The sequence below is a fragment of the Pseudorca crassidens genome, chromosome 2 (genome assembly GCF_039906515.1).
Source record: "Pseudorca crassidens isolate mPseCra1 chromosome 2, mPseCra1.hap1, whole genome shotgun sequence".
Classification (NCBI taxonomy): Eukaryota; Metazoa; Chordata; class Mammalia; order Artiodactyla; family Delphinidae; genus Pseudorca; species Pseudorca crassidens.
In genome coordinates, this window is record NC_090297.1 from 55329374 (window position 1) to 55352695 (window position 23322).

Sequence of the window (23322 nt, forward strand, 5' to 3'; positions counted from 1 at the left end):
TTTACATAGAAGAACAAAATTGGAGGACTTCTTCTACATGACTTCAAGATTTATTATAAAGTCATAGTAATCAAGACAGTGTGGTGTTGGCATAATGATAGGCAAATGGATCAGTAGAATAAAATAGACCCATACTTAAATGGTAAATTGATTTTGGACACAAATTTTAAAACAGTCCAATAGGTAAAAAATACAAATATTGTTGGAACAACTGATGATCCGTATTGGAAAACATGAACCCTGACTCTTGCCTCACACTCTAAATGTAATTTGCAATGTATCAGAGGCCTGCATGGAAAATCCAAGCCATAGATAACATCAACCAAAATGGCATAATAAGAACCTTCAAACAGTGTCTCCTCCATAAAGGCATCAATAATGCAGGCAGGAATGATAAGAATAAACTTTTACAGAACTCTGGATATTAGCTAAAGGCATGAAGCAACCAGGGGAGTATTTAGTCAAGAAAAATGTCTGAATATTGGTAAAAACAGCTAGCTTTATGGTCTTTTAGCCAATCCAATTCCTGTTTTCCTGTCTCTTTCCAACAGCCCATAATCATAGTAAAAAACCAGGGAGCTGGTATCCACCAGAGTGGGCAAGAAAGGGTTGGAGCTCCACAAAGCCTCTTTCCCAGAGAACTATTATTTGACCACTCTGCTGGTTCCCAGGAAGGACCCCACTTGCGAGGCTATTTTCATTTGACCTGACTCAGAGCTTGCCCTCAGCTCAGGGGAGTTTGTTGAAAACATTTAGAGGAAATTTTTTAACTTTATGGCTTCCTGAGGTGCTAGATGATATTTGGGGCAAAAAAAAAATAGGCTAACCAAAGAGCGTTAAAAGAAACGTTGGGGTATTAGATATCCCCAGGGCCTTTGAAAATCTCTGACATGTTCTGGGAATCTTACAAGGCCATGCACACATGTAGGATTGTGCACGTGCTTGGGAAGAACCCAAGAAGGCCCTAAGCTGTCACTTGCAGAAGTGAAGGCTAAGGCAGAGTCGTCAGCTGCCTGGCCGAGTGGTGTTGAAGGCTTGGCCCAACACACACATGGCAAAGTCTCGGAGACTTATTGGTTCCAGGTGTTAAGTGAATCATTAGGTGACCACTGAGGTAATGGAGTAGTCTTCGGTTACCACTCACAACAGAAGATACACCCTTTACATAATTACTTCAGAAAAGTCACTAAACAACCAGCAATAACAAATTTTGAAGGGGGAGTACAAACGGATTTCCAGAGTTGCCACATTATATCATTTTTCAACAAAAAATCATGAGACATGCAAAGAAATAAGAAAGTATGGCTCATAAACAGTGGGAAAAGCAACCAGTAGAAACTGTTTCTAAGGAAGCCCAAACATTGGACTTATTAGACAAAGGTTTAAATCACCTATTGTAAATATGTTCAAAGAATGGAAGGAAACCACATCTAAAGAACTAAAAGGAAGTGTGAGAACAGTGTCTCACCAAATAGAAAATATCAATATGGCAACGGGACTTACAAAAAAGGACCAAATAGAAATTCTGGATTTGAAAAGTATAATAATTGAAATGAAAAATTCACTAGGGCAGAGTAGCAGATTTGAATAGGCAGAAGAAATAACCAACAGATTTGGAAAATAGGTCAATCGAGATTATCCAGTCTGAAGAATACAAAGAATGAAGAAAAGTGAACCATAACATAACAAGTGTTGAGGAGGATGGAGAGAAATTAGTACCCTCCTACATTGCTAGGGGTGAGGGGAGTGTGAAATGGTGCAGCTGCTTTGGAAAACACTTTGGCCGTCCCTCAAAATGTTAAGCACAGAGTTACCATATGACCTAGGGCATGAACTTAGAGAACGGACACATATGTCTACAGATAAACCAGTACTGTACATGAATCTTCATAACAGCGTATTTATAACAGCCCAAAAGAGAGACAACCCAAATGTCCATCAGTTGGTGAATGAATAAACAAAGTGTGGTATATCCGTACAATGGAGTATTACTCATCCATAAAAGGAGTGGAGTACTTATCTTTGTCACAACATGGATGAGCCTTGAAAGCATTATGCTGCATGAAATGAGCCAGATACAAAAGGCCACATATGATGCCCTGTCTATGAAATAGCCAGAATAGGCAAATCCTTAGAGAAAGTAAACAGATACTGGTTACCGTGGGGGCCAGGAGAGGTGGGAGTTGGGGGGTGTCTCCTGGAGTGATGAAAAATACCCTGGAATTAGATCGTGGTGATGGTTGCACAGCCCTATGAACATCAACAAATATTGAACTCTAATTTTAAAACATAAGCCTTAACTGTACTAGATAGAGGATAGCATTTCCAGTCGTTGTTTTAGAGATCTTAAAATTATCTAATGATATACAAGCGAGTTAAATCAATTATTCCAGATCTAGTTCTTTAAAAAAATTTTTTTTTTATTAGCTGCACTGCGCAGCTGTGGGATCTTAGTTTCCTGACCAGGGATGGAACTCATGCCCCCTGCAGTGGAAGCACAGAGCCCTAACCACTGAACTGCCAGGGGAGTTCCCAGATCTGGTTCTAGTTAGAAACCAGTTTCAAATGGGCTACTCCTCCCGTTTCCCTGGTTGATTATAATAATTAGTGAGAATTGCCATTGAGCTGCAGTTATTTATTTTCTCAACAACTGCATCTCTCAAATGTTTGAACTGTTGTTGAGAAAAGTTAAATCAGAAATAGATGTAGCTGTTTAAAATTTTGTCGTGCACACTCTTCACAGTGATAACAGCATATATAATCCTGTTAGTTTGAAAGTACAAGTGGAGTTTGAAAAGTCAGGTTCTGAGGTGGAGATAAATAGGTACATCTAAATAGGTCATACGGTTGGAAGAAGCATCTAAATAGGTCATCTAAATAGGTCATACAGTTGGAAGAAGCCCACCTTAAGGGAGAAGCCTTTGAGCAATTTATTAAATATTTATTAAACACCTAAATCTAACTATAATCTGTGAAAAACAAGACATTCCTCCCTATTAGTAATGTAGGTCAAAGAGGTAAAATTTCTCTTAAGTAACTTTTGTTTGACATAGACATTAGTTCTAATAACATAAAGAATAATGTGAGAACTATTTTAGCTATTTCATATCTTTTTAAGTCGTGGTTTTGGGTTTTCATTTGACACTTGCCGTTAATGGGTAGCTGGCATGCCCTGCATTAGGGATGGCACTGTCTACTTGCGTGTTGTACTCTTCTGTTGCCCTTGGTTACAGGGATCTTTCCTGCCGGGAAGCTGACTACCTGTTCCAGGGAATCAACCACAAAATGTATGATGAGATGGTATGATGAGGGAAGAGGAAACAAAAAAATGAACAAAAAGGCCTGGCAATGCTTTGTGCTTTCATATAGCGCCTGATGCTGCCACCTAGTGGGCAAATAATGCAGAGAGACTTGCCAAAAAGAGTTTTGTGTGGTCTGTGATAGATCAGAATCTTGTGACAAGCACTAGCTATATGAGATATTTTCTAAAACCCAAACTACTTTCACCAGTAACTGTGGAACCACAGATTATATTAGCTCTAGACAGTAACTTGGGAAGTACATTAAACAATGATTTTTGCTAAAAACTAGAATTAAGGAAAGCAAATTGCGGAAATGTATTTAAAGTTACCATCATTACTTTAAAATCTTTGTTTAGAAACCAAATCAGTCTTTTCAAATCAGTCTTTTAAGTGTTTGAAAAAATCTACAAAAGGATAGTGTACAGTATGAAAAAATCTGAAGAGAGTTTTGAATTGCTATTCTGACATGTTTCACGTTTCAAGGGATTTTAATGTGTGTTGATTTTTTAAAAATGATTATTAAACATACTTAAATCTAAGATATATAATTTGTACAACTTGATATACTCAAACTGGGTAGGTGATGATCAAATTTTACTTTTTTAAAATGTAGTACAATACCTTTTGGAGGATCAGTCTTTAAATTGAAAGTTAAGACTTAAAATTACTCATATGAAGAAAGGCAAGTAGCTGAGAGGCAAAAATTAACATGAAAATTGAAAACATCTATGCATATATATAAAAGAAAGACATTTTATTGTTAGTTTTATTATTAATGTCACAAAATGAAGCATGTTGGTTTTAAAACATTTTTTAACAACTGGGGAATAAAAGAAAAATTGTATTCTTTAAATAAAATTTTAGAAATGAACTGTGTTTAATGCAGAAAAGATAGTCAAATTAATTCTTATTTCTTTAGGTATGAAGTCTAAAAGCTAGATTTGAAACTATAAGAAGGGGTATTAGGGGTTTGATTCAAATTTTAGATGAACTAGTGCAGTTGGTCATTTCCGGTTTTCCATCCCATCTAACTCCACTCGAGACAAGACTTAGGAAAGATAAAGTGGGGCTAAAGGTGAAGGTGACACTGAGGAGTCCTATATAGAGGCAGAATTTTCTGAAAACCAATTTGATTTTGTATTTAGGAAGTTACATGCCAAGTGGTGACATTTCTTTTAGAAGAGCATTAATGGTGAAGGAATATCTTTAATTAGCACTGGTAGTAGATGAGCCTAATCAAATTCACAATCAACATTAACATATCCCAAAGGAATCTCCCTGAGGAATATTCAAGATTCCATTTTCTCAAATTCTTATGAGCACTTTTAAAATAAGCCTTCAATTCAGTTATTGAAGTGAGCTTAAAAATTTTTTTTTTTGGCTTTCAAAGCAGAATTTATATTTATTTTATTTATTTTTTTATTAACATCTTTATTGGGGTATAATTGCTTTATAATGGTGTGTTAGTTTCTGCTTTACAACAAAGTGAATAAGTTATACATATACATATGTTCCCATATCTCTTCCCTCTTGCATCTCCCTCCCTCCCACCCTCCCTATCCCACCCCTCCCTGCGGTCACAAAGCACCGAGCCCTTATCCCTGTGCCATGCGGCTGCTTCCCACTAGCTATCTACCTTACGTTTGTTAGTGTGTATATATCCATGACTCTCTCTCGCCCTGTTACAGCTCACCCTTCCTGAGCTTAAAAATTGAGCTTGAGATACATTGTAAGTATTAAACTTTGGCCATCACATGGAAATAAAAGTTAGTCTACATTTACATGAAGATAAAAAGATGTGCTTTAATAAAAGGAAGAAAATGGGATTTCTTTTTTAATCCAAAAATAAAATAGCAGGTGCATAGTTACAGAATGGGTTTCATAGTCAATACGTGCAAATTTTGGATTTTGAAAAATAAGGCAGGGCTTCCCTGGTGGTGCAGTGGTTAAGAATCTGCCTACCAATGCAGGGGACACGTGTTCGAGCCCTGGTTCGGGAAGATCCCACATGCTGCGGAGCAGCTAAGCCCGTGCGCCATAACTACTAAGCCTGCGCTCTAGAGCCCGCGAGCCACAACTACTGAGCCCGCGAGCCACAACTACTGAAGCCCGTGCACCTAGAGCCTGTGCTCTGCAACAAGAGGAGCCACCTCAATGAGAAGCCTGTGCACCACAGCGAAGAGTAGCCCCTGCTCACCACACTAGAGAAAGCCCGCGTGAAGCAAAGAAGACTCAATGCAGCCAAAAATAAAATAAATAAATTTATTTTAAAAAATTAAAAAGAAAAGGCAGATTAGAATAATGACAAGAATACTAAAGTGAGAAAAATTGGGTTGCATTCATAGCCCTATTAGTGCATAGCCTGTGATTTTAGCCAAGTCACGTAAGTTTTCTGAGCTTTTGTTTTCTCATCTCTTCAGTGGAGGTGATAATTCCTTCCCTGCCTACGGCACAGGTCAATGATTCAGTGTAGGACATCATCAAATTGCATGTTATCAATTCTTACCTCTCCAAACGTACTATGGTTTGGCTATTTCGTTGATCTGATTTCTACCTGAATACTAGGCATGCAAAACTAGGGTATTACAGCTTCTCTCAGTGTCTTTCCTTTCTTTATTCTCTTCAAAGCATAAGTGCCCGTTGAAATTGTTCTTTTCAGATTTTCAAAGTATACCACTCTGTTCTTTCTCATCTGTAAATTCCTCGTAAATTTTAACCAAAATTTTGAATCACATATATATAATCTGTGTGTTTGCCCACTTACATATATCTAACAGCATGGACAAGTTCAGTGGCCTCCTGGAGAGACCTTCCAATGCCTGTCTCCTTTGTTGCCACATATTTTTATGAAGCTGCTTACTAATCTACAAATTCCAAGATCAAACATATCATTCCCTGTTTATAATTAACCAGGCATTAGCCTGGCATTCCAGCCCCTCCACGATTGAGGCCAGCTTGCCTTTCCAACCCCATTTGCCACTATTCTCTCCATGGACCAGCCACGGTGTCCCATCACAGGCCCATGATTTCCTGTCATCTGCCTTTGTCAGGCATTTACTTTCTCCTAAAAGGGTCATTCCATGTCTCCTCCTGTCCATATCTGATCTCACCTCCAAATCTTAACTCAGGTGCCATGTCATCTATGAAACCTTTTCCTATATCTCTCAAACCCTCCACTCCCATTTTCCCTTCTCTGAAAAAGCTTTAGCACTTCACCTCTATTTCTCTTTTATATGGTGGCATTCTCCTTTAGAATGCTCTTTTGTGCTTTTCTTACTTCCCCTCCTAGGATGTGAGAACTCGGAGGGCACAGTCCAAGTTTCATTCATTTAGGTAACCCCATAGCAGAGCCCAGTGCCCTCAATAGTTAGTCTATGAAAGAATAGATATTTATATCCTGCAAATATTAAATAGAAGGAAAAGTACTTGCTTGCTTTATACCTTTCCCACTTCTGTGGTTTTATTTTCTCCTTTTTGATGTTTCTTTGATACCAGTTTATTTCTCCCAGAACACTGAACTTTGTTTCAAAAATCTTAATCAACAACAACAAAAATCTTAATCAACTATCATCACTTCCCATTTAATCCAACAGTCCTTGCACTAAAAGATATCTTTGATAGAGTGTATTAGAAGAATTTTCTTTCTCCCAGTATCATGTGGGCTATAATGATTTTCATTTCCTTTTCTTTTTAATTAATTAATTAATTATATTTATTTATTTTTGTTTGCGTTGGGTCTTCATTGCTACTCCCGGGCTGCGGCGAGCGAGGGCTACTCTTCACTGCAGTGCGCGGGCTTCTCTTTGCGGTGGCTTCTCTTTGTTGCGGAGCACGGGCTCCAAGTGCGCAGGCTTCAGTAGTTGTGGCATGCGGGCTCAGTAGCTGTGGCTTGTGGGCTCTAGAGTGCAGGCTCAGTAGTTGTGGTGAATGGGCTTAGTTGCTCCGCGGCATGTGGGATCTTCCCGGACCAGGGCTCGAACCCGTGTCCCCGGCATTGGCAGGTGGATTCTTAACCACTGTGCCACCAGGGAAGTCCCTCCTTTTCTTACTTACAGTTTCCCATGCTTCTTGGTGAAGTTTTTTGTCGATCTCATGCATCCCAGTTGGTTCTTTCTGTGAATAGTATAGCACAACTAGGAAATCCTTTGAATGAAAGTATCTAATAAATTTCCTAACTGGCTTCTGAGAATAAGTATGGTATAGAAAGAGAGGAAAACTCAGGTGGTTGTTTTGCTTTATACTAAGACATGAAACATGGATTACTACATAGCAGGAAGAATCAGGGAAGAGCGTTGAGAGTGTGAGATTTCCAGATCTCAGAATGAGGTCGTTTCTCTCCCTCTTGTATTTGAAAAATGAATTGGGTTATATAAAACAGGTAGTTTTTCAAAATTAAACTAACTTAATGGACTGATCATTTATTAGAGGAAGAAAGCTAATGAGAAAAAAAAGTTCATTATACCTGAAGCGAAGGGGCTGTGGTCCAAAACACAGTAAGATCACCAGACCAACAAAGGGACTAAAATGGAGAAGGCAGCTGAAGAGAATAATGCAGTGGCATGATAGTGGGGAGAGAGGACTCAGAGGGGAGAGGCTCCAGCTAAGTAGGTAAGCATGCAATTTTGTTGCAGGCAGCCCTTATCTAGGGTGGAATTTCTTTTTCTTGTTGAACTCTATTGACATATAATGTATTAGTTTCACGTGACAACATGATGATTTGACATTTGTATATTTTGTGAAATAATCACCACAGTAAGTCTAGTTAACATCCATCACTGCAGTTACAATTTTTTTCTCATGATGAGAATTTTTAAGGTTTCATCTCTTAGCAACTTTCAAATATGCAATAGAGTATTAATTATAGTCGCTGTGCTATACATTACATTCCCAGGTCTTACTTATTTTGTAACTGGAAGTTTGTACCATTTGACCACTATCACCCATATCTTGCCAATCCCCCACCCCTGCACCTCTGGCAACCACCAGTCTATCCCCTGTATCCATGAGTTAGGTTTGCTCTGTTTTGTTTTTTTGTGTGTTTGGCTTTTAGATTTCATAGGTAAGTGAGGGCATACAGTATTTGTCTTTCTCTGACTTACTTCACTTAGCAAAATGCCCTCAAGGTCCATACACTGTCACGAATAGCAAGATTTCCTTTTCTGTGGCTGAATAATATTCCTGTGGGGGGTGTGTGTGTGTGTGTTCGTTCCACGTTATCTTTATCCATTCATCCGTCTGTGAACATTTAGATTACTTCCATGTATTGGTTCACAGACAGATATCTCTTCAAGTCAATTTTTTTGTTTCCTTTGGATAAATACCCAGAAGTGGTATCGCTGGATCAAAAGGTAGTTCTATTTTTAATTTTTTGAGGACTCTCCATAGTGTTATTCATAGTGGCTACACCAATTTATATTCCCACCAACAGTGTGTGAGGGTTCCCTGTTATCCATATCCTTGCCAACACTTGTTGTTTCTTGCCTTTTTGATAATAGCCATTCTAACAGGAGTGAGGTGATATCTCATTGTGGTTTTGATTTGCATTTCCCTAGTAATTAGTGATGTTGAACATCTTTTCATGCACCTGATGACCATCTGTATGTCTTTGGAGAAGTGTCTGTGTGTTTCTGTCTGCTCTTTTGGTTTAGTGGTTTTCTATGTTTTTCTCAGTTTCATCCTTTTTATGTTTCTTGTCTCTGCTCTAGATTTGTTTTGTGGTTACCATAAGGTTTGTATAAATCGTCTCATAGGAAAAACAGTCTGATCTCATGCTGATAGCATCTTATCTTCACTTGCCCATACAGGTTTCGTCCTTTTTCTCTTCCCCTTTTATGTTTTTGTTGTCTCAAATTATCCCACTTTATGTTGTGAGTTTAACACATTGAAGTAGTTAGTTATTTTTTACTGCTTTTCCCCCCTTTAACCTTTATGCTATAATAAAGTATTTTAAAACCTATTCTGATATAGAGTTGCAATTTTCTGATTCTGTCTATCACCCTACTCAAAGTTTTGTGTACTTTTGCCTTTTTGTTTCCGGCAGAAGAGCTCCTTTCAGCATTTCTTGTAAGGCAGGTCCATTGTTGATGAACTCCCTCAGCTTTTGTTTATCTGGGAAAGCCTTTACTTCTCCGTATCTGAATGATAACTTTGCTGGATAGAGTATTCTCAGCTGACAGTTTTTATCTTTTAGTATTTTGAGAATGTCCACTCTCCTCTTGGCCTGTAGAGTTTCTGCCAAGAAATTTGCTGGTATCCTAATGGGGGTTCCTTTGTGCATTACCATCTTTTTCCTTGGCTGCCTTTAAAATTATTTTTCATTGACTTTTGACAGTTTTAATATAATGTCACTTAGGGAAGGTCTTTTTTGCATTGAGGTAATCAGGTGTTCTCTTAGCTACATGACTTGTATATCCAGTTCCTTCCCCAGGTTTGGGAAGTGCTCACCTATTATTTATTTAAATAAACTCTCTGCAGCCTTCTCCCTCTCTTCTTCTTGGATACCCATTATCCTAATGTGGCCCTTCCTGAAAGAGTTGGATACTCTTAATAGATGTCCTCATTTTTCTCTAGATCTTAATTCTTTTTTCTTCTACCTGTATCATTTCTAGATTTGTATCTTTAAGCTTGCTGATTCTCTCTTCCATAAGGTCTGCTGTATTTCCAATGCTTTCTAATGCATTTTTCATCTCGTTTATTGAGTTCTTCAGCTCCAGAATTTGTTTGGTTCTTTTTTAGGTTTTGTCTCTTTAGTAAAGTATTCCTTCTGTTCCTTAATTTATTCTTGAGCTCATTGAAGTTTCTTGAATTTCTTCATGAGAGCTATTTTGAATTCTTTTATCAGTTAGATCACAGTATTCCATGACTTTGCTTGGTTTATAGAGAATTGTCATTTTCTTTTTTGAATACAGTGTTACTGTGGGTTTTCACGGTGCCTGATGAGTTGTTCCTCTGCTGGAGCATTTGAAGTAATGAACACCTTTCTTCTTTCGGTAAAACTTTTTTTTTTTTTTTTTGCTTGATTTTAATGATTCAACAGTTTAGAAATTAGAGGGCTCTCCTTTGTTTTCCAGTAGGTGGCACTATAGCACAAGTTTTTCGTTTTCTTACCTGAGCTGCTTCCGGTTATATGTGAGAGTCAGCACTTTTTCTGTCAGAGGTGTCGCTCGCCCAGTGCCCTCCTTGTCACTGCTTGTGCCTCTAGGGTCTTGGTGCCTTGCTGCTGCTAATGTCACCTCCTGAGGCACTGGGATGGTGAACATTTCTGCCATGTCCCAGACCTGAGTTGCAGGCTCTGCTACTTCAGGGGAGGTGAGTGGAGAACTGGGGTCACAGGCACCTCTACCATGTCAGGGGTTATTGGGTTTCCAGGTGCCACCGCTGTGGGAAGGGGTGGGGGGCTGGCTGCTGGAGTTGTGGGTGCCTCTGTGGCTGAAGGGACAGGACACAGCCCCCCATTGCCACTGCTGCCAGGTTACCTGGGGCTGTGAACACCACTGTGGCTGGGAGGCTGGAGTCTCATATGCTGCCTCCCCTGCTGCTACTGGGTTCCCCGGGCCTGCAGGCTCAGCTGCTGTGGCTGGGGGAAGGCAGGATGGCAGGTTCCCCTAGTTTCACCTCCTCTTTGTGTTCCAGTCCACCCACCGTTAGATGCATAGATGTGTGGAGTTCTCCAGCATCCTGGTGTACTGGGCAGAGGTAACGTTTTTGAGTTGTGTATGTTTTACAGGTTATAGACTGAAGGGGAGAGACAAAGGGAATGTCTCACTGCAGCACGATGGTGACGTCACTCATGTTTTGTTTTTGATGTCACAGTTTACATCTCTTTCTCTTATGTGTCCATTACAAATCATTGTAGTTACTTTTACAACTTCTGTTTTTTAACCTTCACGCTAGCTTTGTAAATGACTACTTCACTGTCTTTACATTACTCTGAATTTACCATATATTTACCGTTACCAATGAGATTTATACTTTCATATGTTTTCCTGTTACTAAATGGTACCATTTCATTTCAGCTTAAAGAAGTCCCTTTAACATTTTTTGTAAGGCTGGTTTCATGGTGATGAATTCCTTTAGTTTTTGCTTGTCTACAAAACTCTGCATCACTCCTTCAATTCTGAAAGACAACTTTGCCAGATAGAGTATTCTTGGTTGGCAGGTTTTTTGTTTTTTTTTCTTTCAGCACTTTGAATATATCATGCCACTGTTCTGATCTGAAAAGTTTCTGCTGAAAAATCTGTTGATAGTCTTATGGGGGCTTCCTTGTATGTAACAAGATTTTTTTTTTTTTCTTGCTGCTTTTAAGATTCTCTTCTTGTCTTTAACCTTTGACTTTTTAATTATCATGTGTCTTGGTGTGAGTCTCTTTGGTTTTGTCTTATTTGGAACTCTCTGGGATTCCTGGATCTGGGTGTCTGTTTCCTTCCCCAGGTTAGGGAAATTTTCAACCATCATTTTTTCAAATAACTTTTCTGCCTCTTTCTCTCTCTTCTCCTTTTGGGACCCTTGTTGGTGTCCTATAAATCCCTTTAAGCTATCTTCACTTTTTAAAATATTTTTTCTTTTTGCTGCTCTGATTGGATGAGTTCCACCGCCCTGTTTGAGTTCACTGATCCTTTCCTCTGCTTCCCGTAGTCAGATGTTGAGCCCCTCTATTGTATTTTTCAGTTTAATTCCTGTATTCTTCAGGTCTGTGGTTTCTGTTTGGTACTTTTTTATGTGTTCTATCTCTGTTGAAATTCACACTTTGTTCATCCATTGTTCTCCTAAGTTTAGCGAGCATCTTTACAATCGTTATTTTGAACTCTTTATAGAGTAAATCACTTACCTCAATTTCATTATGGTCTTTTTCTGAGGTTTTTTCTTGTTCTTTCATCTGGAACATATTCCTCTGTTTCTTTATTTTCCTTGATTCTCTGTGTTGGTTTCTATGCATTAGATAAAATATACACCTCTCTCAGTCTTGAAGGAGCAACCTCTTGCAGGTGATGAACTTTATCATTCAATCCTGCCCTAGCTCTTGGTTGTCTTTTGAACCTATGATTGTCCAAGCAGCCTACTTTATTCTTAGTGGCTCCCAGAAGTTGAGTGTGCACCAAGACCTGTCAGTGTCCCCAAGGGGGGATCTTAGTCAGCACCTAAATTCAGGCTGATTGGAAGCCAGACCTTCAGGCAGCAGTTTTTAAAATATGCAGATATGCCTATTTCAGGGGAAGACTAGGAGATGGGCATTCATCTGCTCCCTCTGCAGTGAGCCCTGTGGTGATAGCCAGTTAAGAACTGTTTCTTTGTTTGCTGCCATCCCATTGAACCTATGAACACAAGCCCTGCTGGCCACAGAGCCAGGCAATCAAGGGGTATCCGCTGGGCAGCAGCCACAAAACCCGGGGTACCATATATGTGCCCTTTCTCAGAGACACTGGTGACCTCAGGGAGGCAGAGGAGAATATGAAGGGGGCACCTGACAGCCTCCACTTTGGAGACTATTTCAGGAGGCCCCTAGATGTGTGTTAACTTAGATGTCTGCCCCTCAGGTTAAAGTTTAAGATAAGGAAATAGGTCTCTTGCACAGAAACATTGGACGCTCTTCCGTTGACTGCCTCTGCACGAGGTCCTGGGGCGGGTGAGTCTGTGGAGCCCTTTAAGAACTGTTTCTCAGATTGCTACAGCCTTGTGCATCTTGTGGATACAAGCCCCATTGGATTTCTAAGCTAGATATTTTGGGGGCTTGTCTCTCAGACACAGGTCTTATAAGTTGAAGTGCCAGCCAATGTTCACAGCAGCACTATTTACAACAGCCAAGACATGGAAGCAACCTAGATGTCCATCCACAGATGAACGGATAAAGAAGATGTGGTTCATATGTACAGTGGATTACTACTCAGCTATAAAAGAACGAATGGACCTAGAGATTAGCATACTAAGTGAAGTAAGAGAAAGACATATACCATATGATACTTATATGTGGAATCTAAAATATGACACAGGACTTCCCTGGTGGTGCAGAGGTTAAGAATCTGCCTGCCAATGCAGGGGGACATGGTCTGGGAAGGTCCCACATGCTGCGGAGCAACTAAGCCTGTGTGCCACAACTACTGAGCCTGTGTTCTAGAGCCCGTGAGCCACAACTACTGAGCCTACATGCCACAACTACTGAAGCCCGCGTGCCTAGAGCCTGTGCTCCACAACAAGAGAAGCCACCGCAGTGAGAAGCCCGTGCACCGCAACGAAGAGTAGCCCCTGCTTGCCGCAACTAGAGAAAGCCTGCACACAGCAATGAAGACCCAACACAGCCATAAATAAATAAATAAAATTAAAAATATATATATGACACAAATGAATCAGTCTATGAAACAGAGACTCAGAGACATAGAGAATAGACTTGTGGTTGCCAAGGGGGAAGAGGGGTGGGGGAGGGATGGATTGGGAGTTTGGGAGTAGCAAATGCAAACTATTATATACAGAATGGATAAGCAACAAGGTCCTAGTGTATAAGTCCTAGGGGATTATATTCAATATCCTGTAATAAACCATTATGGAAAAGAATATGAAAAAGAATATATATACACACATATATATGTAATAACTGAATCACTTTGCTGTATACCAGAAACTAACACAGTATTGTAAATCACCTATCCTCCAATAAAAAATAAATTAAAAAATGTTGAAGTGCCAGGTTGGGGTTCAAACCTTTCACTTCTCAGGGAGATGCTCAGGGTTGTGAATTCCCTCCCAATCGTGGGTTGCTGCTCTGAGGGTGGGGTTTATGGTGAGATAGTATCTCAGCCTCTCATACCCATTTTGATGTGTTTTTTTTCTCATTTGCTTACTGTGTAGGAGTCACTTATCTAGTTTTTTGGTTTCTTTCAGAGGAAATTGTTCCATATGTAGCTGTAGATTCGGTGTGTCTGTGGGTGGAGATGAGTTCAGGATCCACCTGCATCACCATTTGAACTGGAACTGGGTGGAGTCTCTTGCACCCATCAACCCAGTTTTAACAATTTATCACCTCACAGCCAGAGTCCTTTCATCCTCACTCCGACCCATGCCCTTTCTCATTATTTCAGAGCAAACATCAGATATATTTATATACTTTATTACCAGAAAAATTTTGACACAGGAGTTAAAACCAAATTCTTTGCTAAACTGTTTCACTTTGTGAAGCATTCCTTTAAATGTTATGTGAAGAAGGATTTTACTGGATTGTCACAATAGTAGACCACATCGAAATAAAGTACCAAGATAGATGGATTTGTGATTTTCAGTCTTCTGTCATCCTTTTGTTTTTTAAAAAATTTCATTATTTTCTCCAGCTTTATTGAGGTATAATTGACAAATAAAATTGTAAGTTATTGAAAGTATACAGCAATATACTGATATACATGTACATTGTGAAAGGGGTCTCCTCACTGACTAAATTAATGCATCCATTAACTCTATTCATGAAAACATGTAAGTTGTACTGTCTCAGCAAGTTTTAATTGTACAACACAGTGTTAACTACAGTCACCATGTTATAAATCAGATTTTCAGACCTTATTCATCTTATAACTGAAAGTTTGTACTATTCTACTAACCTTGTACTATTTCCCCCACCCTCTAGCCACTGGCAATCACTTTTCTACTGTTTCCATGAGGTTGACTTTCTCTTTTTTTCTTTTTAAAAAAATTTCATTTAGCATAATGCCCTCCAGTTTCATCCATATTGTCGCAAATAACAAGATTTCCTTCTTTAAGGCTAAATGATATTCCATTGCATGCATGCACGCATGTATGTATGTATATATACACAGGGAAATGCAAATTACTATACACACACCACATTTTCTTTATTTTTTTCATCCATTAATCTGTCGACACTTAGGTTTTCTCCATACCTTGGCTCTTGTGAATAATGCTGCTGTGAATGTAAGAGTACAAATATCTCTTCAAGTTAATGATTCTGTTTCCAAAGGCAATCAGAATATGCTCCGAAGTGGGATTGCTGGATCATACAGTAGTTCAATTTTTAATCTCCATACTGTTTTCCATAGTGGCTGTACAAGTTTACATTCCAACAAACAGTGCACAGGGTTCCCTTTTCTCCACATATCTGCCAGCATTTTTTATCTCTTGTCTTTTTTATAAGACTTCCTAACAGGTGTGGGGTGGTTTTGATTTGCATCTCCCTGGTGATTAGTGAGACTGAGTACTTTTTATATATCTGTTCGCCAGCTGTATTTGTTTTTGGAATAATGTCTATTTAGGTCTTTTGCCCACTTTTAAATTGGGGCCTTTTTGGCTGTTGAGTTGTGTACCAAGATTATTTTGGCTATTAATCCCTTAACAGATACGTGGTTTGCAAATATATTCTCCCATTCCATAGGAATAGGTTGAATTTTCATTTTGTTGATGTTTTCCTTTGCTGTGCAGAATCTTTATAGTTTGATGTAATCACACTTGTTTATTTTTACTTTTGTCACCTTTGCTTTTGCTGTTAAATTCAAAAAATCATTGCAAAGACAAATGTCAAGTAGGTTATTACCTGCTATGTTTTCTTATAGGAGTTTTATGGTTTCAAGTCTTACATTTCAAGTCTTTAATCCATTTTGAGTTGACTTTTTGAGTATTTTGTAAAAGTGGTCCTGTTTCATTCTTCTTCATGTGGCTATCCAATTTTCCAAACACTTTTTCTTGAAGAGGTATCCTTTCCCCATTGTATGTTCTTGGCCCCTTTGTCATAAATTAATTGACCATATAGCACGAGTTTTATTTCTGGGGTCTCTATTCTGTTCCAACGATCCATGTGTCTGTTTTTATGACTGTATCATACTGTTTTGATTACTATAGCTTTGCAATATAGTTTGAAATCAGGAAGAATGATGCCTCTAGCTTTGTTCTTCTTTCTCAAGATTGCTTTTGCTACTTAGGGTTTTTTCAGGTTCCAATTTTTAGGATTATTTATTTCTACAAAAAATGCCATTGGAATTCTCATAGGGATTGCATTGAATCTGTAGATTGCTTTGGGTAGTATGGACATTTCAATAATATTAATTCCTCCAATCCATGAACACAGAATATCTTTTCATTTATTTGTGTCATCTTTCCTACAGTTTTCAGTGTGTAAACCTTGGTAAAATTTATTCCTAAGTACTCCTAATTTCTTTTTTGGATAGCTCATTGTTAGTGTATAGAGAAGCAATTGATTTTTGTATATTGATTTTTTTTTTTTTTTTTTTTTTTTTGCGGTATGTGGGCCTCTCACTGTTGCGGCCTCTCCTGTTGCGGAGCACAGGCTCCAGATGCGCAGGCTCAGCGGCCATGGCTCACGGGCCCAGCTGCTCCGTGGCATGTGGGATCTTCCTCGACCAGGGCATGAACCCATGTCCCCTGCATCGTCAGGTGGACTCTCAACCACTGCGCCACCAGGGAAGCCCTGTATATTGATTTTGTATCCTGCAACTTTATTGAAATTGTTTATTATTTCTAACAGTTTTTTGGTGGATTCTTTAGGGTTTTCTAAATATAATATGTCATCTGCTAACAGTGACAATTTTACTTCTCCCTTTCTAATTTGGATGCCTCTTATTTCTTTTTCTTGCCTCACTGCTCTGGCTAGGATTTCCAGTACTATGTTAAATAAAAGTGATGACAGTAGATATCCTTGTCTTGTTCTTGATCTTAGAGGAAAAGCTTTCAGCATTTCATCATTGAGTATGTTGTCATCTGTGGGTTTGACATATATGGCCTTTATTATGTTGAGGTACAGTCCCTCAATACCCAGTTTGTTGAGTTTTTATCATGAATGGATGTTGAATTTTGTCAAATACTCTCTCTGTATCTATTGAGATGATGATAGGATTTTTATCCTTTATTTTGTTAATGTGGTGTATATCACGTTTACTGATTTGTGGGTGTTGAACCATCCATGTACTACTGGAATAAATCCAATTTTTTCATGGTGTATGATCCTTTCAAACTATTGTTGAATTCAGTTTGCTAATATCTTGTGGGGATTTTCGCATGTTCACCAGGAATATGGGCCTGTAATTTTTTTTCTTGTAATGTCTTTGTCTGCCTTTGGTATCAAGGTAAAGCTGGCTTTGTAAAATGAATTTGGAAGTGTTCTTTCCTTTTCTGTGTTTTGGAAGATATCAAGATGGATTGGTATTAACTTGTCTTTAAATGTTTTGTGGAATTCACCAGTGAAGGCATCTGTCTCTGAACTTTTTTTGTTGGTAGGTTTTTGATTACTGGTTCAATATCCTTACTAGTAATTTGTTCAAATTTTGTTTCCTCATGACTCAGTCTTGGTAGGTTGTTTCTAGGAATTAGTCCATTTCTTCTAAGTTATCCAACTTGTTGGCATATAAGTATTCATAGTGGTCTTTATGGTCTTTCGTATTTCTGTGGTATCAGTTGTATCTCCTTTTTCATTTATACCTTTATGTCAGTTCTCTTTTTTTCTTGGTAAGTCTAGTTAAAAGTGTGTCTAGTTTATCTTTTTAAAAAACCAGCTCTTAGTTTCATTAATCTTTTCTGTTGTCCTTTTAGTCTCTATTTCATTTATTTCCACTCTTATCTTTGTTACTTCCTTCCTTTTGCTAGCTTTGAGCTTAGTTTGTTGCTCTCTTTCTGATTCTTCCAGGTGTAAAGATAGCTGTTCAAGATTTTTTTCTTCATGTAGTTGTTTATCACTATAAACTTCCCTTTTAGAACTGCTTTTGCTGCATTTCATAAGTTTTGCTATGTTTTGTTTCCATTTTCTTTTATCTCAAAGTATTTTTTTATATCTTCTTTGATCCATTGGTTATTTAGGAACATGTTGTTTAATCTCCACATATTTGTGAACTTTCCAGTTTTTGTCTTGCAATTGATTTCTACTTTGATACAATCATGATTGGAAAAGATGCTAGATAGGGTTTCAATTTTTTTTAATTTATTAAGACTTGTGGTCTAACATATGATCTATCCTGAAGAAAATTCCATGTGCATCTGAGAAGAATGTATATTCAGTTGCTGTTGGATGGAATGTTGTGTTATGTCCTTTAGGTTCATCGTGTCTGACATGTAGTTTAAGTCCAATGTTTCCTTGCTGATTTTTCTGGCCAAATGATTCATTGTTGAAAGTGGAGTATTCAAGTCCCTTGATATTGTATTGCTATCTTTTTCTCCCTTCACAATATTTGCTTTATATATAGTTAGGTGCTCCTGTTTTGGGCTTATATTTACAATTGTTACATCCTTTTGATTAATTGACCTTTTTTTTTAACATCTTTCTTTTTTAAGAAAGATACATATTTTTTTTTTACATCTTTATTGGAGTATAATTGCTTTACAATGGTGTGTTAGTTTCTGCTTTATAACAAAGTGAATCAGTTATACATATGTCCCCATATCTCTTCCCTCTTGAATCTCCCTCCCTCCCACCTTCCCTATCCCACCCCTCTAGGTGGTCACAAAGCACCAAGCTGATCTTCCTGTGCTATGTGGCTGCTTCCCACTAGTTATTTTATACGTTTGGTAGTGTATATATGTCCATGCCACTCTATCTTTGTCCCAGCTTACCTTTCCCCCTCCCTGTATCCTCAAGTCCATTCTCTAGTAGGTCTGTGTCTTTATTCCCGTCTTGCCCCTAGGTTCTTCATGACCATTTTTTTTTTTTTTTTAGATTCCATATATATGTGTTGGCATATGGTGTTTTTCTCTTTCTGACTTACTTCACTCTGTATGACAGACTCTAGGTCCATCCACTTCACTACAAATAACTCACACTTCACTACAAAAACTCAATTTCATTTCTTTTTATGGTTGAGTAATATTCTATTGTATATATGTTGCACATCTTCTTTATCCAGTCATCTGTTGATGGACATTTAACGTTGCTTCCATGTCCTGGCTATTGTAAATAGAGCTGCAATGAACATTTTGGTATATGACTCTTTTTGAATTACGGTTTTCTCAGGGTATATGCCCAGTAGTGGGACTGCAGGTCACATGGTAGTCCTATTTTTAGTTTTTTAAGGAACCTCCATATTGTTCTCCATAGTGGCTGTATTAATTTACATTCCCACCAACAGTGCAAGAGGGTTCCCTTTTCTCCACACCCTCTCCAGCATTTATTGTTTGTAGATTTTTTGATGATGGCCATTCTGACCAAATTGACCTAGGTCAATTGATAATGACCATGTCTCTTGCTACATTTTTTAACTTGAAGTTTATTTTGTCTGATATAAGCACAGCTACCTTTGCTTTCTGTTGGTTTTCATTTGCAAAGGATATCTTTTTGCATCCCTTCACCTTCAGTCTGTGTGTGTCCCTTAAGCTAGGTGAGACTCTAAGTCAATGTATAGTTTGGTTTTGATTTTGTTTTGTTTTGTTTTTTGTTTTGTTTTTGCGGTACGCAGGCCTCTCATTGTTGTGGCCTCTCCCGTTGTGGAGCACAGGCTCCGGACGCGCGGGCCCAGCGGCCATGGCTCACGGGCCCAGCCGCTCCGCGGCATGTGGGATCTTCCCAGACCGGGGCACGAACCTGCGTCCCCTGCATCGGCAGGAGGATTCTCAACCACTGCGCCACCAGGGAAGCCCTGGTTTTGATTTTTATTCATTCAGCCACTCTGTCTTTTGATTAGAAAATTTAATCCATTTACATTTTAAAAATTTTTTATTGTAGTTGATTTACAATATTGTTAGTTTCAGGTGTATAGCATTGTGAGTCAGTAGTTTTGCAGACTATACTCCATTATAGGTTATTATAAGATAACGGTTATAATTCCCTATGCTTTACAGTATATCCTTGTTGCTTATCTTTTTTTTTTTACATTTTATTATTTATTTATTTTTGGCTGTGTTGGGTCTTTGTTGCTGTGCGCAGGCTTTTTCTAGTTGCGGTCAGCAGGGGCTACTTTTCGTTGTGGTGCACAGGCTTCTCATTGTGGTGGCTTCTCTTGTTGCAGAGCATGGGCTCTAGGCGCTGGGCTTCAGGAGTTGTAGGTCGCAAGCTCTGGAGCACAGGCTCAGTAGTTGTGGCACACGGGCTTAGTTGCTCTGCGTCATGTGGAATCTTCCCAGACCAGGGCTCAAACCTGTGTCCCCTGCATTGGCAGGAGGATTCTTAACCACTGTGCCACCAGGGAAGCCCAGCTTATCTATTTTATACATAGTAGTTTGTATCTGTTAATCCCATACCCCTAACTTATCCCTCCTCCCTTCCCTCTCTCCTTTGGTAACCAGTTTTTCTGTATCTGTTAGTCTGTTTCTGTTTTGCATATACATTCATCTGTATTATTTTTTAGATTCCATTTGTATATCGGTAGCATTTGTCTTTCTGACTTATTTCACTAACCATAATATTCCCTAGGACCATCCACATTGCTGCAAGTGGCAGGATTTTATTCTTTTTTATGGCTGAGTAATATTCCATTGTGTGTACATACATATATATATATATATATATATATATATATATATATATAGTCACATCTTTTTAATCTAATCATCTGTTGATGGGCACTTGAGTTGCTCCCATGTCTTGGCTCTTTTGATTTTTCTGGCCAAATGATTCATTGTTGCTGCCTATGAACATTGGGCTGTATGTAACTTCTTGAATAGGCATTTTCATTTTTCTCCAATATATACCCAGGGAGTAGAATTGCTGGATCGTATGGTAGTTCTTTTTTAGTTTTTTGAGGAACGTCCATACTGTTTTCCATGGTGGCTGCACCAACTTACATTCTCACCAGCAGTGTACGAGGGTTCCCTTTTTTCTACATCCTTTCTGACATGTTATTTGTAGACTTTTTGATGGTAACCATTCTAACAAGTGTGAGATAGTATCTCGTTTTTTTGTGTTTTTTTTCTTTTTTGGCTGTGTTAGGTCTTCGTTGCTGTGCGCGGGCTTTCTCTAGTTGCAGCGAGTGGGGGCTACTCTTCGTTGCGTTGTGCACGCTTCTCATTGTTGTGGCTTTTCTTGTTACGGAGCACAGGCTGTAGGTGCGTGGGCTCAGTAGTTGTGGCTTGCGGGCTCTAGAGCACAGGCTCAGTAGTTGTGGTGCATGGGCTTAGCTGCTCTGTGGCATGTGGGATCTTCTCGAGCCAGGGATCGAACCTGTGTCCCCTACACTGGCAGGCAGATTCTTAACCACTGCGCCACCAGGGAAGCCCTACCTTATTGTTTTGATGTTGTATTTCTCTAATAATGTTGAGCATCTTTTCATGTGCTCTTTTATCCGTATGTCTTCTTCAGAAAAATGTTTTTTCAGGTCTTCTGCCTATTTTTTTGATTGGGTTTTTTTTTTTTTGCTATTGAGTTGTATGAGCTGTTTGTGCATTTTGGCTATTAATTCCCTGTCGGTCACATCATTCACAAATTTTCCCTCCCATTCTGCAGGTTGTCTTTTCATTTTAATGGTTTCTTTTGCTGTGCAAAAGCTTTTAAGTTTAATTAGGTCCCATTTATTTATTTTTTTTTTTGGTTTGTTTTTTGGCCTTAGGGACTGATTCAAGAAAATACTGCTATGATTTACGTCAGTATTCTGTGTATGTTCTCTTTTAGGAATTTTATGATTTCCATTCTTATGTTTAGGTCTTTAATCCATTTTTGAGTTTATTTTTATATATGGTATGAGAGAATGTTCTAATCTCATTGGTTTGCACGTGGCTGTCCGGTTTTCCCAGCAACACTTGTTGAACAGACTGTCTTTTCTCCATTGTAGATTCCTGCCTCCTTTGTTGTAGATTAGTTGACTATAGGTGTGTGGGTTAAAGTAATGTAGTTGTGGATTTACCATTGCCATTTTGTTAATTGTTTTCTGGTTGTTTTGTGATTTCTCTGTTCCCTTCTTCCTCCCTTGCTGTCTCTGTGATTTGCTAATTCTCTATAATTGTATGCTTTGATTCTTTGCTCTTTTACATCCCTACTTTAGGCTTTTGTCTTGTGGTTACCATGAGGCTTACATAAAACATCTTATATATATGTTATATAATATATAATCGTCTAAGCTGATAACTTCAAATGAATACAGCTCTGCCACCCCCATTTATTTGATGGCACAGTTTGTACCTTTTTACATTGTGTATCCATTGACAAATGTTTGTATAGTTTTTTTTTTTTTTGTCAGTTTTCTGAATTTAAGTATATATCTTTACCAGTGGTTTCATACTTTCATATGTTTTCCTGTTACTAAAGAAAACTAAGCCTCCGTCCATGTCAGTTTGAAGAACTCCCTTTAACGTTTCATGTAAGGCTGGTCTAGTGGTGATGAACTCCTTCAGCTTTTGTCTGGAAAACTCGTTTTCAATTCTGAAGGACAACTTAGCCAGGTACTCTTGGTTGGCAGTTTTTTTCTTTTAGCACTTTGAATATAATTTATGTGTCTCATTGTGGGTCTCTTTGGATCCATCTTGTTTGTTACTCTCTAGGCTTTCTGGATCTGGATGTGTGTTTCCCCAGATTAGGGAAGTTTTCAGCCATTAATATTTTGAAAAAGTTTTCTGCCCCTTTATCTCTTTTTCCTTCTGGGACCTCTTATTGGTCCATTTGATGGTGTCCCATAAGTCCCTTAAGCTATCGTAACTTTTATAATTATTTTCCCTTTTTGCAACTCAGATGGGATGAATTCCGCTAACCTGTCTTCAAGTTTGCTGATCCTTTCCCGTGATTGATCTAGTCTGATGTTGAATCCCTCTATTGAACTTTTCAGTTCAGTTACATTCAACAATTCTGTGATTTCTATTTGGTAGTTTTAAATATTTTCTCTTTCTATTCAAATTCTTTGTTCATTCATTGCTCTCGACCTGGGTGAGCATCTTTACAACCATTATTTTGAACTCTCCCAGGTAAGTCACTTTGTTTTGTCAAGATCTGCTTTGGATATTAATCGTGGCCTTTTGTTTGGAACATTGTATCTTCATTTCTTCCTTTATTGGTGTCTATGCATTATATAAAACAGCCACCTCTTCCAGTCTTGGATGGTCTCTTGTAGGAGATGGTCGTTCAGCCCAGCCTGAGCTCTTAGTTGTCTCTCAACCTCTTGTGACT

General features: G+C 38.5%; 1 protein-coding gene across 6 annotated transcripts in view; it reads left to right on the plus strand.

Moving 5' to 3' along the window:
• Window positions 1-23322, plus strand: part of RAVER2 (ribonucleoprotein, PTB binding 2) — a 106761-nt gene that overhangs the window by 76296 nt on the left and 7143 nt on the right. Inside the window, exon 12 of one of the 6 annotated variants that reach the window (XM_067726425.1) lies at window positions 13041-13979. The exons of the other annotated variants lie outside the window; for them this stretch is intronic. Coding sequence (XP_067582526.1) covers window positions 13041-13055 — 15 coding nt within the window. The 3' untranslated portion in view covers window positions 13056-13979. Of the gene's footprint in view, window positions 1-13040; window positions 13980-23322 lie in introns of those variants that run through there. 6 annotated transcript variants of the gene reach the window in all.